The 16,443-nt window shown below is 39.9% G+C and overlaps 1 protein-coding gene and 1 long non-coding RNA gene across 3 annotated transcripts in view; one reads left to right on the top strand and one right to left on the bottom strand.

Moving 5' to 3' along the window:
- Positions 1-16,443, top strand: part of LOC142829606 (uncharacterized) — a 104,889-nt gene that overhangs the window by 70,171 nt on the left and 18,275 nt on the right. The gene's annotated exons all lie outside the window — the stretch shown is intronic.
- DCHS2 (dachsous cadherin-related 2) overlaps positions 10,390-16,443 on the bottom strand; it is a 199,798-nt gene continuing 193,744 nt past the window's right edge. Inside the window, exon 20 of the mRNA XM_025185469.3 lies at positions 10,390-14,743. Coding sequence (XP_025041254.3) covers positions 12,099-14,743 — 2,645 coding nt within the window. The 3' untranslated portion in view covers positions 10,390-12,098. The remainder of the gene's footprint in view (positions 14,744-16,443) is intronic.

Here is a 16,443-nt window from a genome sequence, read left to right as displayed (position 1 = left end):
AAGTCCTCTTTTCAACTGTTTCTCTACAATGGTATCTATGTGTATTTAATCCAAGAAGTAGCCAAAATGGAGGACAGCTCATTTATAGAAACTCTACCCATTGGTGTTAATTTAAGGGTAGGCCTGCATTCCGATATAAAATTCTAATGTTTTCAATGCATGCAGTTTGGCAGTACCTAGAAGAGTCCGAACATTTTTCTTTGAACAAATATATTTACTAATCTAATAAATGGTCTTTTACATGTCCCTTTGATTTTTCACCTACATTCTGCTCATTAAACATTCCCTACTGGGATTATTTCTAAAATTCCAAACTTCTGAGTAGTTTCGAACAACTATGTTGGGATGAGACACAGAAAGCCTTGTCAGCGAAACATTTGCTTCTCCTCCCCTTCTTTCCCCCAAACATAGTCTCTTCCCTCTCCTCCCCTGCCCTGCATTGCCATTCTAAGTCACACGATGGGAAATATTGACACAACTGATCAATGTTAACCCTACCATCTCATGACCCTCCCAGGTTATAAACAGGAGTTTCATTCCCGTTAAAAGATCATTTTCTCCTTTCTTCCCATTTTCTGTGGGACAAGATCTTTTATTTCCATCCCTGGCTGACCTTGAGATATTGGCCTCTAAGGGCATGTCTACACTAGGAAATTATTTCACAATAACTTATTTAGAAATAATAATGCCTAAAATAATAATTTTGAAATAGCGTGTCCACACTATGGAGAAGCCTCGATGTTAGTCCGAGGGAGGCCCTGTTAAGGTGGACATGCTACCTTGACTCAGAGTCCCAGGAAACACTGGGGAGTTATTACTTTGAATTACTCTGAGGAGTAATAATTTTAAAATAGCGGCATACTGTTCTTTCTGAACTCTGAAAAACAAACAAGCCCTTTCAATGCTCATCTCCCAAACTCTCAAATTCCTTTGTTTGGTGTGTTGTTTACATAGTACTGAGAGCCACAAGCAAGCCAAATATTAAGATCATTCCTGAGAAACACATAACAAAATTTCTGCTTAGGACATACTTCTTGGGATAAATGCACATACAGTTTTATAAGTGTGGAATTCAAAAGTGGCTGAAGGGCTGAAACGATCCAAAATAAATTTGCCTCTGGGAGTGGACACAATTTGGAATGTGGCATTCCAAAATCTTAATTTAAAAAAAATGTATTTGAAAAAGTTATTGGCAAATGGAAAATTTGGATGTGAGGCGAGTCAAAGTTACAATCTCTGATGATTCTTTACCTTAATTCTAGCAGCCAGTACTGGTCCCACTTAAATATAGCAGTTATATTATATATATATATATATTTATTTGGTTATACACTCTTTACCCTTGTCTAAGAGAATGGCACCACAATGTCAAGAAATATGTAATTAATTCAGGATTTATGAGCTTTTCAGTAAATACAGTGAGAAAACATGAAGCATTCATAGTTCAGCCTCCTGTGCTTTGAGGGTATGGGACTCATTTAAAGATTATTGTAAGGGGTTACTGCTGTTACATCAGCTGAAGAGGAAGGTAAATGACAAATTAGAAGAGACAGAAAAGGAAATGAAGGGATTGGAAACAAAATAAGCAATGACTAATGATCAAGAAGACGAGATCAAGTGACTGTAATTAAGAGACAAATGTAATCTTCTCGTTATATAGAAGCCTAATCTAGTTTGCATAAAGTGCAGTTGTAAGAATAGGATAATAAACCTAGCAAGCTCATGCCCCAGCAGTTGAAATATAAGAGAGAAGAAACATCAATTTTGTAAGTTAACATACCATGAGATATTCTATAAGGGATACCATAGAGAGTATTCAAGCTCTTATTAAATAATATATGCCTCATTAAGGACAGGAGCCAAAGCCTATTGAAGTCAATGGGGAAACAAACAAACAAAAAACTCAATGAATTCAGAGGGCTCTGGATTACGCCCTACTTCCACAGAGTTTCCCTTCTATTGAATGGAGTCAGAAAATTTTAGAAGATATTAATTTAACCTTTTTGATGAATGGAAGGAAGAAATTCTTAAGTAAAGATCATGTACCTATTCATGCTATACTACACAGAGTCCTTGAAATTAACAGCACAGAATTCCTGACCAAAGTGGCCTACACTGTAGGTTTTATTGATGGATCCATTTAAACAAAAATATCTTTACATTTTATTCTTCTTCATTTAAAATTATATAGATTCACCTCCCCCCCCCCCCAATCCAGTTTATACCAGCAATATATCTTTATTCAATATAGGACTCAAAATCTTTCACATTGAACATGTATTTTCACTGCTATGTCCTTACAGTCTAGATAGATTTCACTCAACACCAATATGCAGAAGGCAACATTCATGGGATGAGTCCCACGACAGAAATAAGGAAGTGTTGATTAAATGATTTCTTTGTATACTAAAATTGGTCACAGAGCCGAAGGCTAGATGGCTTTTTATCTGAAATAACTATTAAAATATTTTTGTAGCAGTATCTACCTTCCTACATTAACTAGAGAAGGTATTAACTCTCCTTCATAATAAATATAAACATTACAAATTTTATATAGCTGTGTCCTGGGACCATCCCATAACCTGAGCTGGCAGCATGACCTGCAGCTGGTTTGTTTCTGAACCATGCTAAATACACATTTTTCATTTTTCACCCTTGTGTCTTGCCCTGATACCAAGTGGCAGACTTCCTGCTACCAGCTGAGGGTGAGAAGCTCCCTTGGACTAGCATACATTCCACCTTGGTTCCACAGCCTACCAGAACATCATCTGGCAGCTCCTTCATGGACCTGTGATAACAGGCGTGTACTTGGCACAGTTCACCCTCCCCCTGATACGTGCCCCTTCTTCAGTGTGACCTGCAGTGTGCTAGGTTCCAGGCCCTTTTCCAGTTCCTCCAGAACCTTATATTAAGGTTCTTGCTGCACTTTTCCTCACACCTAATTTCTGCATACCATGTTCATTGCTCCACAAAGTCCCAAGACCTTCTCATCAGTGTCTTCCTGACAGTGATCATCTATAAAACTAGGAGGAAGATGCTGTATGGGCAGGTGCTCTGTGACTGTTTAGCCTATCTTTGCTCCTCCCTGCAACCATTCATCTAGGCCGAGCTCTTCTGGGCTATGTCTTCTGGCTCCCTAGACACCATCAAGAAGTGTATGTAGTCTGGGGGGGCTCTTCTCAGAGTCCCCCTTCAGTTCCCTGCTTGTGCCCGTTACCTCACTCCTGTCCTGTTTTCTTATTAGTTGTCCCCTAGATTAATTTGGCCCCATTTTAGTCACTCCTCCGCTTACATTGATGGAGGGCTCTGCAGATGGTGGGAATTCAATAGGTGGACCAAGGACACAGCAATGTACACTTTTTATATTAAGAAGTAGACATCCTTTACAAAAGTATTTTTAATCATTATTTCAGATAATAGTTGGCACATTATCTGAAATAATGATTAAAAATACTGAGATGAGGAGAAAATGGCCTTATGGTTTACTTCTCACATAAAAGACCACATGGAACAAGCTACTGAAGTGGTTTATGTGGAAAGTTAACAAGGGCTGGTCTTACCATCTGAATGGAGGAGGCAGGAATAACTAAGTCCTGATTATGGTTGGTGTTCATTGTTGCTTGGCTTGCAGTCAGGCCCAAAATATGGATAATCTTTCTAGGATACCACACAGAAACTTAAATAAATGGGCTATAAAACATTGTATGTCGAGAGTGTTTTATATGGGAAGTTTACATGTGAAGAGTTTTATAGTGGGATGATACATTGTTTGCTTCAAATCATAAGCTAAACAAAATTTTGGATTAATCTGTGAGATATTCCTATGGTATTCAATTAAAAATGACAGACCATACAAAAATTCACTGATGAGCCATCCTTGAAAAATTCTCTATAAAATATAATATTACATGACTATTGTTTTAAAAGATTGTGCAGACAGACAAAATTTAAACCAAAGAAGGCTAAGCTGTCCTGAGACAATGATTATACACACGTTAACAAACCTTACTGAAAGAAAAGAATTTGCTAAGAGTCCTTGGAGGAGGGAATCCGTCCAAAAAACTGTTCCAAAAGAGATGTTTGCTCATACTCCAAAAAGGGAATGGATGTCCTTTGAACAGGTTTCAGGGTATTACTACTAATACCCAGGGACAGTTCTTTCCTAGCTCTGAGCTAAAGGTCCGTGGTTTCACTGATCATATGCAAACATGACATTATTAGATGGTCTGAATAGAGGCTGGGAATGGCTAGCTCGCTACAAAACTAATTTTTCTTCTTTTGGTATCCACATCTTCTCAGCAACTGTTGGGTCTTGGCCACATATACTCTGACTAAATTGACCTTGTTAGCTAAATTGACCTTGGTCCTCCAAAGAGCAATGTAACACACCCCTCTTTGCACATGTATATATCCCAGTCAAACTGAATTCTCCACTGCATGTATCTGACAAAGTGGATTCCAGTCCATGAAAGCTAGTGCCTAGAGCCCTACCAAATTAATGGTCATGAAAAACATCATGGACCATGAAATCTGGTCTTTTGTGTGCTTTGTACAGATCTGCGAACAGGAGAGATGAACTTTTCTCAAACTGGGGGCCCTTGACCTAAACAGAGGGGACATGGGAGGTTGTAAGGTTATTGTAGGGGGGTTGTGGTATTGCCACATTTATTTCAGTACTACCGACAAAGCTGGGTGGCTGAAGGGTGGAGACTGTTAGCAAGGCACCCAACTCTGAAGGCGGCGCTCCACAGCAACAGGGCAGAAGTTAGAGTGGCAATACCATGTCTCTGCCTGCAGAGCAGGGTGGCCAGAAAGTGGCATTTGCTGACTAAGGGCAGAGCTCACCAGGCAGCAGTGTGGAAGAAAGGGTGGTAATACCACACCAGGCCAACTTAACTTCTGTGCTGCTGTGACGGCAGCTATGCTATCAGAGCTAAGTCCTGTGGCCAACAGCTACCACTCTTTGGCCACTCAGCTCTGAAGACAGCACTGCACAGAAGCAAGGAGTACTACAACCCCCTGTACAATAACCTTGCAGACTTCCTCCACAACTCCTTTTTGGATCAAGACTCCTAGAACTACAACACTGAAATTTCAGAGTTATACATCAGAAATCATGACATTTATGATTTAAACTGACTGTGAACTTAAATAAAATAGACACTGAATTTGGTAGGGTTCTACTTATGACTGATTACATGTGTAGTCTTCAAAGGTGCCACCAGACACCTCTTTGTTTCTGCTGAAACAGACTAACATGGCTAACCCTTTGAATCAAGAGCTGAATGAATTTTGAATATGGTTGAAACCATTCTTCAATCACATTTCCTATTGGTGGTGGATTGGTTTGTTTTTCATTCTGAAGACTGGCCCTATGTGATTTCCAGAAAAAACAGTGTAGGATGAAGACGCACTGAGAAGTTTCAGTTTTAGTTATGATTCTCTCTGTGGATGACTGGTAAGTTCAATGGCTTTTGAAGCCACAGAATTTATTTAAATTTAGAATAAAACAGTAGAAGCGTGTTGCCCCTTTAAGGCCCTGTAGTCCAAACTACGTACCTAAGACAAGGCTAGTGTCAATCATCATGAATTATAAGGGAAAACTCTACTCTTGTTCCATTCTCTATTCCAGGCTCTTGCTTTCTCAGCTCCTCCCCTGCTGGTTTATATCCCCTGCACTTCAGGGAACCAGTTCTCTGCTGCCAATGATACTTACCACAGTTCCAGCAAGAAGCATGTTGCTCAGTTCTTCCAGGTGCAGTCCCATACCAATCCAAGCCCTGTTAAGTAATGAAAGTCCATGGGGTGGGATAAGAGCCCAAGAGTTTTTAGACTTTTCAAAATTTAATGAGCCCTGGAGCTTCTCATATGGAAGAAGCAGGAGAAAACCAGTCCATTCCCTGTTGTGCATAGCATGAAACAGGAGTTTGAGTAGTAAAATACAAACAGTATCAAGCTTATTCTGCCTTTACTTGTTATTAAACTCTCTTGGAAATGGCATCAGCAAAGCTATTTTAGACTTTGTCTCAACATCTGAGTTTAAAAAATGCAGTTGGACTAGACTCTGCTCTCATAGCAATGTAAAGCTAAGTAACTTCATTAATACCAGGGGAACAGTCCTCAGGTTTACACTGTGAGGAGGGTAGAATCCAGTCCCACTGTTTCTCAGCTGTAGCTCTTTATAGATCTATTAGCTGCCCAGAACTACAAGGCAAGTTCAGTTTCCTAAGATCACTGACATCTGTTCAGATGCCAACATCTTAATAACCACATGCAATTTTATCTGAATATTCTAAGTTTCAAAGTGATATGGTGTGTAAGAAATTATGGCAAGACTGACATTAATGCCTGATTTTAAAATATTTGTTAGTGATGCTGCTCTGATTTTTCTTTTAATAGTCAGTGAATCAGAGCTGCTGTAATTACAGTGATATTTTTAATTGAAGTTTTGAATGATCTGCTAAATCACTGCAGCTTTTTATCATGGCACCTTTATTTTCAGGCACAATAGCTTAATGCTGCCTCAGAAACCAAGAGTTTTTGGATTCACCCAAGCAGTGGCATGGCAGTAAAGCCTTCTCAAGACTATTAGCTCTTAGTTTACAATGCAGGTATTAAGAAAAAGAATATATTCACTCTTTCACCCTTGGCTATGTAGCTGTACATGCATTTCTAATCTGTAGCCTATATTTTAAAGTGGGCAGAAGAGGAAGCATTTAAATGTTCATAATTTTGAAGACTGGACTCAGTAGCAATGTAAAGTGTGAGTCTAAAATAATTATAAGGTTTTATTAGGGCACCTAAGCATGGGACTAAGATTTTCCTTTCTACAATGCATCGTTCCTGGACAGCTATATTTTTCAATGTATTTTTAAAATGTAGTGTGAATTTAGGTTGGGAATTTCAAACTCACCTAAGAGATTTATGCCAGATTCCAATTCATTTTCATTTTATCTAAATCCCTAGCCAGCCTGAGTGCAGGAGAAAGTGAATAACTAATCAAATTGGCACCTGCAATGATTTCTGGAAGTTCTACAAATACATCACAGCCTGGCTTTAAACCAACATTTTTGTTGTTCCAATCCTGGGCACGTCTGATCATAAATAATCAGGTCACTTGTTCCCCCAACATTCAGGTTTTATTATCTAGGTCACTGCCAAATTAATTTCATTTGTGATGCTTTCGAAAATAAAACCAGCAATTTAAAGCAGTGAAACAGAAGTGTTTTCACTGGTTGTGCCATTTATACCTTTCTGCTCCCAAGAGTATTGTGGATGGCCACAAAATTCTTCCTCATTTACCAAACAATGCCAACTCCCCTATTATACAGATATCATTCCAGTCCTGCATATTGCCTTTGCAAAGAACTGTACTCATATTTGGGGGGACACTAAAAATGCTGTCTAGCTAATCAGAGTGGTCTCCTGAACAATCTTAAATATGCGAAGCCAGTGTACTTTAAGCCAAACTTTCTAGGGAAGTTTGAACCTATATTGTCCTACATGAGACTCCTTTCTTCCCTGCTAGTATAGTGGTTGGCAATAAGCAATATAAAGCTGTATTTGCTCACCTGGCAGTAGCTTGGTCCTGTGCCTCATGATTTAATGAGAGTTTTGACTAAGTAAAGATTGCAGGTTTTGGTTTATAATCTCTTCAAAGCACAGAGGCATATATGTATTAACAGGGAGTGTCATCCTAATAAAACAAATGTTAGTATACTCCAGGACAGTACAGAATAGATATTAAAGAGAATAGATGGAAACAAAATGTAAATTACAAACATCAGTTGGGAATTGGTGGCACACTAAAGTTGGGGGTTATTCTTAGCAACAAGGGAATATCTTCTTCTGTAATTAGATAAAAATATATTGGGAATAATGGCAGTCTTCTACAGAAGGGCTGTGTCTAGACTGACCAGTTTTTCTGGAAACTCAACCGCTTTTCCAGAAAAACTTGCCAGCTGTCTACACTGGCCACTTGAATTTCTGCAAAAGCACTGACTTCCTACTGTAAGAAATCAGTGCTTCTTGCGGAAATACTATTCTGCTCCCGTTCAGGCAAAAGTCCCTTTTGCGCAAAGCTCAGATTTGTTTTCCGCAAAAAAGCCCCAATTGCGAAAATGGCGATCGGGGCTTTTTTGCGCAAAAGCGCGTCTAGATTGGCACGGACGCTTTTCCATGCCAATCTAGATGCTCTGTTCCAAAATGCTTTTAATGGAAAACTTTTCTGTTAAAAGCATTTCCGGAAAATCATGCCAATCTAGATGTAGTCAAGATGTATTTCAGACTAAATATATAATCATGCAGTGTTATGGTGCTTTTTAGTATATATTTATAACTCCTAAATGGTGGATTCCGTAAAGATGAGGTTTTTTTTCTTTGCATAGCAATTTGCTCAAATGCCAATTCAATTATTACTACCTATATTTGAAATGTTGATAACCATTTGGTACTGATTTACACCAGTTCCGAGGCTGCCAACAAGCAAATACAGAATGGCAGCCACTCAAAATTCCAGAAGAGACAACTGTCTTATTTTGTAGCTCATGCAGTTTGAGCTTAATATGATTTTCCACTAACAAATTCTGTGCCTCATCCGAAGTGCTAAAATTAGTATGCAGATCTACAGTGTAACAGATTGTTTGAGGCAAGTTAACACATGATAAATTAGACAAATTATATTGTTTACTTACGAAAAAGGTTGAAAGACCTGACACATGATTTATTGCAGACACTTGCCTTGCATATTCACATGTTTAAGGTCAGCCACCCGAGGCAGCAATACATTGGCTTAGTATTATTCTCTGCCACAGGATTAGTAAATATATAAAGAAATTTTACTGGACAACTTTAATGCAAAACAAAATACCATGGGCTAGTTATCACTTTTGGAATACAGCATGCACTTGACAAATAGGATTCAAGTCACATCCAATCCTTTCAAAAAGTGATTTTAAAAAGAACTGGCGTGATCTTGTGCCAGAAATATGCAAATGAGGCTAAGCATGGAATATTGCTGAGCCTCATTTGCATATCTGAGCTGCCATTTTTGCGGAAGAGGCTCTTGCACAAGAAGGAGTGTCTGCACTGCCCCTTCTTGCGCAAGAAAAACCCTCTTGCACAATGCTGTTATTCCTGAAAATAATCAACAAGAGGGTTTTTCTTGCACAAGAAGGGGCAGTGTAGACTGCTCCTTCTTGCGCAAGAGCCTCTTCTGCAAAAATGGTGGCTCATTAGATATGCAAATGAGGCTTGGCGATATTCCATGCTTAGCCTCATTTGCATATTTCTGGCACAAGATCGCACCAGTTTAGACATACCCATGGTGTGCTCACTTTTCTGGTGGACTGTAGGAAAATGGGGAGTGGACTTCCAAAACAACATGGTAAAGTAAGCCCCAAACCCTGTATTACAAATCTCTTCTGTGAAAAGCATTTTTAAAAGAGCAAATTAAAACTCAAGGAAACTGTGTAATTAGAACAAGGGTTGGGGTCCTTGGAGAAGACTGTGGCATTAACCACCAGTTAATGTAATGTAAGACATATTTGTCATCTACATATTGTCAGTATAAATTCATAACACAGAACCTGTCTATTTTGAGGTAGCATCTGTATTAGATGGGGGTTATATTATAATCCATTCCTGATTCATCAGATACAAATGAAAGAATATGGGGTCTGGTCATTTACTGTGCTGCAAAATAACTGCATATGCAGCAATGAGATGAACACAATTCTTGGCTTTAAGTAGAGGAGCAGAAATAATGCTTTGGGTATATCATGGAGAAATGGCACACAGGGGAATCTGAAGAGATTCACAACCAAATCAGCTGAACATTTTAAGCTAGATTCACAAGGAAACTTAGGTGTGGTGATGCTCAACATCATCCCACTTCATTTTTAGGTGTCTAGAGTAGGACAGTTATGGTAAGACCTTTTGTGAATCAGCTACTTGATAGCTGATCTGCCTCATTGTCTTTTTGATTCAGGACTTAATTTTTCTACTTTCCATGTGTATAGTTTGTCTACCCATTTCTGTTAATATTATCAACTTAACAGAGAATCTTTATAGCCCAATTTGTTCTGGTTACAGGAAGCAGATATATTATGGGTCTTCAAACTTGTCCTGGAGTCTACTGAATTTTTGTGTGCATTACATTTGGTGACTCAGCTAATATAGCTAACTAGTGTATCAGTTAGTACACCCTGATGTGGTTAATTACTGAATTGCTAGTATCAATCATAGAGCTCTACTATTAATTTCAAAACATGATAACACTGGTTCTAAGAAGTGATATTATTAAAAAAAATATGGACACCTGTATGCTGTAATATTTTATTCAACAACAATGCCCCTAGCTTTCACGTCATGAAAAAGAAAACACACCAATGCTGTGCAAAATATTTATTTTTTCACTGATCATCATTATTATTAAATATGATACCTTCTATCATAATGTGAATAAAATTGTCCACTGTCTCTTGTCAGAGCACCGAGCTCTCACCTCAACACAAGTACTGATACTGAAAATATTAATTAAGAGTTGACCAGACAGATAATTTAGCACTGTGTGCCATTAACACCTTCTGAAATTGTAGCTGTATAGAATTACACACCACACCAGTGGGCAGATTCCATTCTTTGAACATGTAAAAACCTTATAGATTAGCAGACATTATAAATGTTAACAGATGGGAGGTATGTTATGTGGATAATTTTTAACCATTAATAGTAGAAAAAGTATATAAAATTATTTTAAAAATATTTTTAGCTACACAATTATACAGGTTGTTAGTACAACATTACATTTTGGTTATTTTTATGTACATAAATTTCCCACCAATACAGAGTTCATAAATTAATATTGTCCATTCTGAAGAACCCAAAACTATTTAGTGTGAAAGTTTATAAATTAAACTTTAACATTTCAAAAACCAGACATGCATCCTGTAAAAAGGCAAAATGGAAAGAATATGCTCTGCCTTCTTTGGAGAAAGGTTCAAGGCAGTTTATGTAACCCTGAGGTGGCCAATATAACGACCCCAAATGCATTCTTAGATGTGGCCTTGTGACTATAAGCTTATAATTCTTTGCTCATATATTAATTGAGAGTGACTACTTTCCTTTGCTTTCCTCTTACTGGCAGAGGCTTCTGGCTAACTCCATTTCTGATTCTTTTCTTGGAAACAGCTATTGCCTGCATACTCCTAGGAACAGTATGTTGTGTACAGATAACTTAGGAGCAACGTCAGCTTATATCCAGAAAGAATCCAAACATCCGACAAAAGCTGCCTAGAAGCCACTACACATAGAATATACCCACTGATTCCAAAAAGGTAGCCTCCCTATCTCTTTATAAGACATATTTCCCATATTTCACCCAGTTCTGTTTCCCAAATGCCTACTCTGTTTTAAATTGATAGAAATATATGCATGTGTTTTTTACTGATTTGATACAATACATACAAACAGCATCTGCATGCATGTGCCTGTGTGTGCATATACACACAAGCTGTTATATGCATAGTATATCTTATATACAGGGCCCGATTCTCTGCTCCAACTGAGATGTACTCAGCATAGTCCAAGTGATGAGGGGGGCACAGATGGCTTTATACAATCTTTAGGCTTCCTTGCTCCTGAGATTGCAGCTCGATTTGCCCCACACAAGAAAATTCCACAGGTAACCAACATTTCAGCTGCCACAAAAGTAGCTGAAAGAAGCTAGGTATTAAATGTAAACCCTCATCAATAAGCAGCATTTTAAATTGAAATCCTCAGTGATATAATCACAATGAAGAGTTATTAAAATCCTTAATGATAAACAATATAGCCCGTCACTTGGGTAAGTCAGATAGACATCTTGGTATGTGATGTACATTAGACATCAGAACTTATGGAAGATAGAAAAAAGGTCAGTAAGGGGGGACTAGCACAGTTTGAGAGTGTATTTTGCAACCAACAAGAAAGTTTAGAAGGTTTAAGACTAAATTATCTTCTGTAAACCATAAAATGAATATCGGTCAATTCTGGCATGCTGTTTTACTCATTAAACAATGAACAAGTATGTTTTAATCAAATGTACCTTTAACATGTTATCAGTGGTTAACAACCTGCACATGAACTTCTTCCTCTGTTGCACAAATTGGGCCAGTTTGGTATGTTCTCATCAGTCCTGCATCTGACATCACTGGAGAAGCTGTAGGAGTCTGCATGGTAAGTAGAGACAGTGAAGGAGAAAAACTAGGAGTCATGGCTGGTGGAGGGTATCTAAGATTATTAATAAGGGGAGAATGAGGGTATTTTTTAAATGCCTGTCCAGGTACTATAGTCGGCATTTGTGGTGGCACTGTCCTTATGCCAGGTTGAGCTACTGATGTTATCAAGGGAGGAGGGAAAATGAAAGATTTCTTCTCTTTAGGAAAGCTATGAATTCGTAAGCTTTCATCTTTCAGTTTTGCAATATCATTAAACACCGAGGCAAGAGGCTGAAATCTGGGTTCCCAAGTGAGCAAGTAATCCCAGTTATAACTTCCTCTAAGATCCTCATCAGAGGCTACAAGGGTTGCAAGTGATCCATAACGGGAATTCTGGCCAGAGACGAAGACGTATTCTCTTGTGATGTCTGTCATTATGTCTCTCTCTCTTATCCCGATTTTTTGAAGAGCTTGGGACAGCATTTTGTTATGTGCATAGATTGGGTCACAGCCTTCTCCTCCTCCTTCATCTTTGAAGGTGTGGAATCTCTCTAAATTTTGAGTGACAGCCAACACATCAGTTTCTCCTGACTGATAAGATAACTGGTCAGAGTCTCTTGGAATTCCTGAGTCTGGCACTCGTGAGCCTCGCTCACTTAAAGCTGAACCCAAACCCTTTCTGCATGGATGCTCATTGATCCTTTTGATTTCCTCATCTTCTGCAGTTTCCCCTTCTGTTGAGCCATGACCACTAGAATCTGAGTGCCTGCTGGTGTTACCAATATCTGCCTTTTCCCTTATGCTGACTAAATTAAACCAATCTGTTACAGAGCCCATAGGAAGTGTACTACTCTCAGTGCTTCGGAGTTGCTGGCAGTCTTTAGGAACATTATCTTCATTGGTCAAGCTCAAATCAGCTGATGAAGATGACGTTTCTCTTTTCACACAGGAATTTATCATGTCTTTTCGTTTGTATCTCAGAATAAGTGCAATAAGGCTGATGGCAAGCAGCAGGAATACTACAAAAGAGACAATAAGGCTAATAGACAGGATGTTTGCAGACGCTATGGAATAATTCTCAAGACAGTTGGAAATATTTACCAGAACAGTGCATGTAGTGGATTTAGAGTCTAGTTTGGGGCTATGAGCTTTTACAAACAATTCAAGGGAGTCATCTTTTCTTTTGGTACTGCTCTTCTTTCTGTGAAGAGTTCTAGTCAAGTAGATATTTCCATTGATTTGATTTACAGAAAAGAAAGGAGAAGGTTTTAGCAGGGAGTAGTGAATAACTCCATCCAATCCGCTGTCGTTATCTAATGCTGCCACTTTGCCAACCAGCTGACCTGCTTCATTTTTCTCAGGGAGATCAAAAAAATAATGATCTTCAGTAAAAACAGGCTCAAATTCATCTGCCCCTTCAACATCTACATGAACTGTCAATGTGGCTATTGAGTCACCTTTGTCTTTTGCCTGGGCTATGAAACAGTACTTACTTTGACTTTCATAATCAAGCATTTGCTTTGTCTGAATATCTCCTGTCAAATGATCTATGAAAAACATGTCATGATCTTGAGGAGATCCACGATCAGACAAACATGATGACTGGATTGAGTAGGTAAGGTGTCCATAGGGACCTGTATCAAAATCTAGAGCATAAACGGTGCACACATAAGAAAAGGCAGGCAGATTTTCACGGACAACACAGTTTAGGCCAGGAAACAAAAACAGTGGAGCATAATCATTGTCATCCAGGACACTGACAAAAACAACAGAAAATGCTACATTTCTTTCATTGATCCCTCCATCAGAGGCTTGAATAGTCAAAGTGAATTTAATTGTTTCCTCATAATCCAGAGTTCTGACCAAATCCATAGAGCCAGTTTTCCCATCTAATCGAAAATGCCCCCTGTCATTTCCAGAGATTATAGTGTAAGTGACTTCTGCATTGGCTCCTGCATCACAGTCATTTGCTGAAACTACAGTGATATGACTACCTATTTGTATACTTTCTCTGACATGAATGCGGTACTCCAGATTGCTAAATACTGGTGGATTATCATTAATGTCTAATACAGTTATCCAGACAGTAGCACTGCAATTCAGGGAAGGTGTTCCATGGTCAGATGCAAAAATGATCACATGGTGAGAGGAATCAATTTCCCTATCCAATGAACTACTCAAAACAAGGCTGCCAATTGGCCTGTAAGATGATGTTGACTCAATGACACTTGTTTCCACATGGAATAGGTTATTAGTACTGCTGCTGCTAAGAGAATATTCAATATATGTATTTTCAGGCATCCAATCATAGTCAATGGCTGAAAATATGAGGATAGTCGTTCCAACTGAGGCATCTTCGCTCACACTCACATTGTACAGTGCCATTGTGAATTGAGGGGCATAGTTATTTACATCTTGTATATGTATCTCCACTGAAGTAACAGCACTCAAATTAGGGTCTCCATTGTCTTTGGCTTCTATAAGAAGCTGAATAACTGAACTCCTCTTACCCAGGTGTGTCACTGGTTTGGCAGTAAATATTGACCCTGAAAAAACAAAAATCAAACAAAAAGGCAGTAAGTTAGGGATCTATATGGATTTAGGATCTTAACTATGGATAGCCAAGTTTGAAAATCATTCTGATATAATTTAGGGTGTGTCTGTGTATGTGAAGTTTCCATCTAGATAGAGATACAGGCAGTCCCCGGGTTACGTACAAGATAGGGACTGTAGGTTTGTTCTTAAGTTGAATCTGTATGTAAGTCGGAACTGGCGTCCAGATTCAGCCGCTGCTGAAACTGACCGCCAGTTCTGACTTACTTACAGAATCAACTTAAGAACCCCAGGCGTCCCCAAGTCAGCTGCTGCTGAAACTGATCAGCAGCTGATTCCAGGAAGCCCGGGGCAGAGCAACTCTGCCTCGGGCTTCCTGTAGTCAGCGCTGGTCAGTTTCAGCAGCAGCTGACTTGGGGACACCTGGGGCAGAGCAGCTGGGGTGCTGCTGGGTTGCTCCAATAGCGCCGCTCCTCAGCGCTACTGGAGCAACCCAGCAGCACCCCATCTGCTCTGCCCCAGGCATCCTGATTCAGCCGCTGCTGAAACTGACCAGCAGCGGCTCAATCAGGACGCCTGGGGCAGAGCAGCTGGGGTGCTGCCGGGTTGGTCCAGTAGCGCCCAGAGTGGCGCTGCGGGACCAACCAGCAGCACCCCAGCTGCTCTGCCACAGGCGTCTGGAGAAAAGCCTAGTCTGCTGCGGAGGGGGCGTACTAGCTGCGCCCCCTCCCCCGCCCCAGCAGACCAGAAAGACGCACCGCAGTCCCGCCACCTGGGTCCTCCGCGGCTTTGCTCCCAGTCTCCCTGGTCTGCCCCAGGCGTCCTGAGGCTTTGCAAAGCCTCAGGGAAGCCGGCAGCGGAGCAGCCCAGACGCGCCTGGGCTGCCTCGCTGCCCGAGCCCCTCCGCGGCTTTGCAAAGCCTCGGGGAAGCCGGCAGTGGAGCAGCCAAGGCGCGCCTGGGCTGCCTCGCTGCCCGAGCCCCCCCGGGGCTTTGCTCCGCGTCTTCCTGGTCTGCAGACCAGGGAGACGCGGAGAAAGCCCCGGAGTATACGGGCGGCAGGACCGCGAGGTCCCGCAGTCCGTGTCCTCCGGGGGAGCCCCGTTCGTAACTGCGGATCCGACATAAGTCGGATCCGCGTAAGTCGGGGACTGCCTGTATATATAAGGAAAAAGAATATTGTTAAGGTTGCAAAGTCAAGGACTGCTTCAATAACTGGGTATACATATTGAGAGTTCAACTGCAAAAGGAAAATGAAAGTTTATAAAATGTAACAATACACTTAAGAATAAACGCTGATTTGGTAAATCTATAAAAGGGAGACAGACAGGCTGACATTAACATTTAACGATTGTGTTAAAATTTTGTCAAAGAATTCGAAGAGATTGTCTAGGCATGACTTCCCTTTACAAAAGCCATGTTGACTTTTCTCCAACAAATCATGTTTGTTTATATTCCTTTTAATTTTGTTCTTTACTATAGTTTCAATCAATAAACCTGGTTTTGAAGTTAGGTTTAATTGCCTCTAATTTCCAGGATCACCTTTGGATTTTTTTTTAAAATAAAAATTGGCATTACTTTAGCTATTCTCCAGTTATCTGGCACATCTGATTTGAGTGACAGATTACATACCCCACAGTCATTCTTCAATTTCATATTTGAAATCCTTCAGAACCTCTGGGTTACTACCCAGAA

The sequence above is a fragment of the Pelodiscus sinensis genome, chromosome 4, assembly GCF_052426305.1.
Source record: "Pelodiscus sinensis isolate ZL-2025 chromosome 4, ASM5242630v1, whole genome shotgun sequence".
Classification (NCBI taxonomy): domain Eukaryota; kingdom Metazoa; phylum Chordata; order Testudines; family Trionychidae; genus Pelodiscus; species Pelodiscus sinensis.
Note: the sequence above shows the minus strand (reverse complement) of the source record. Positions and strands in the feature narration are given on the sequence as shown.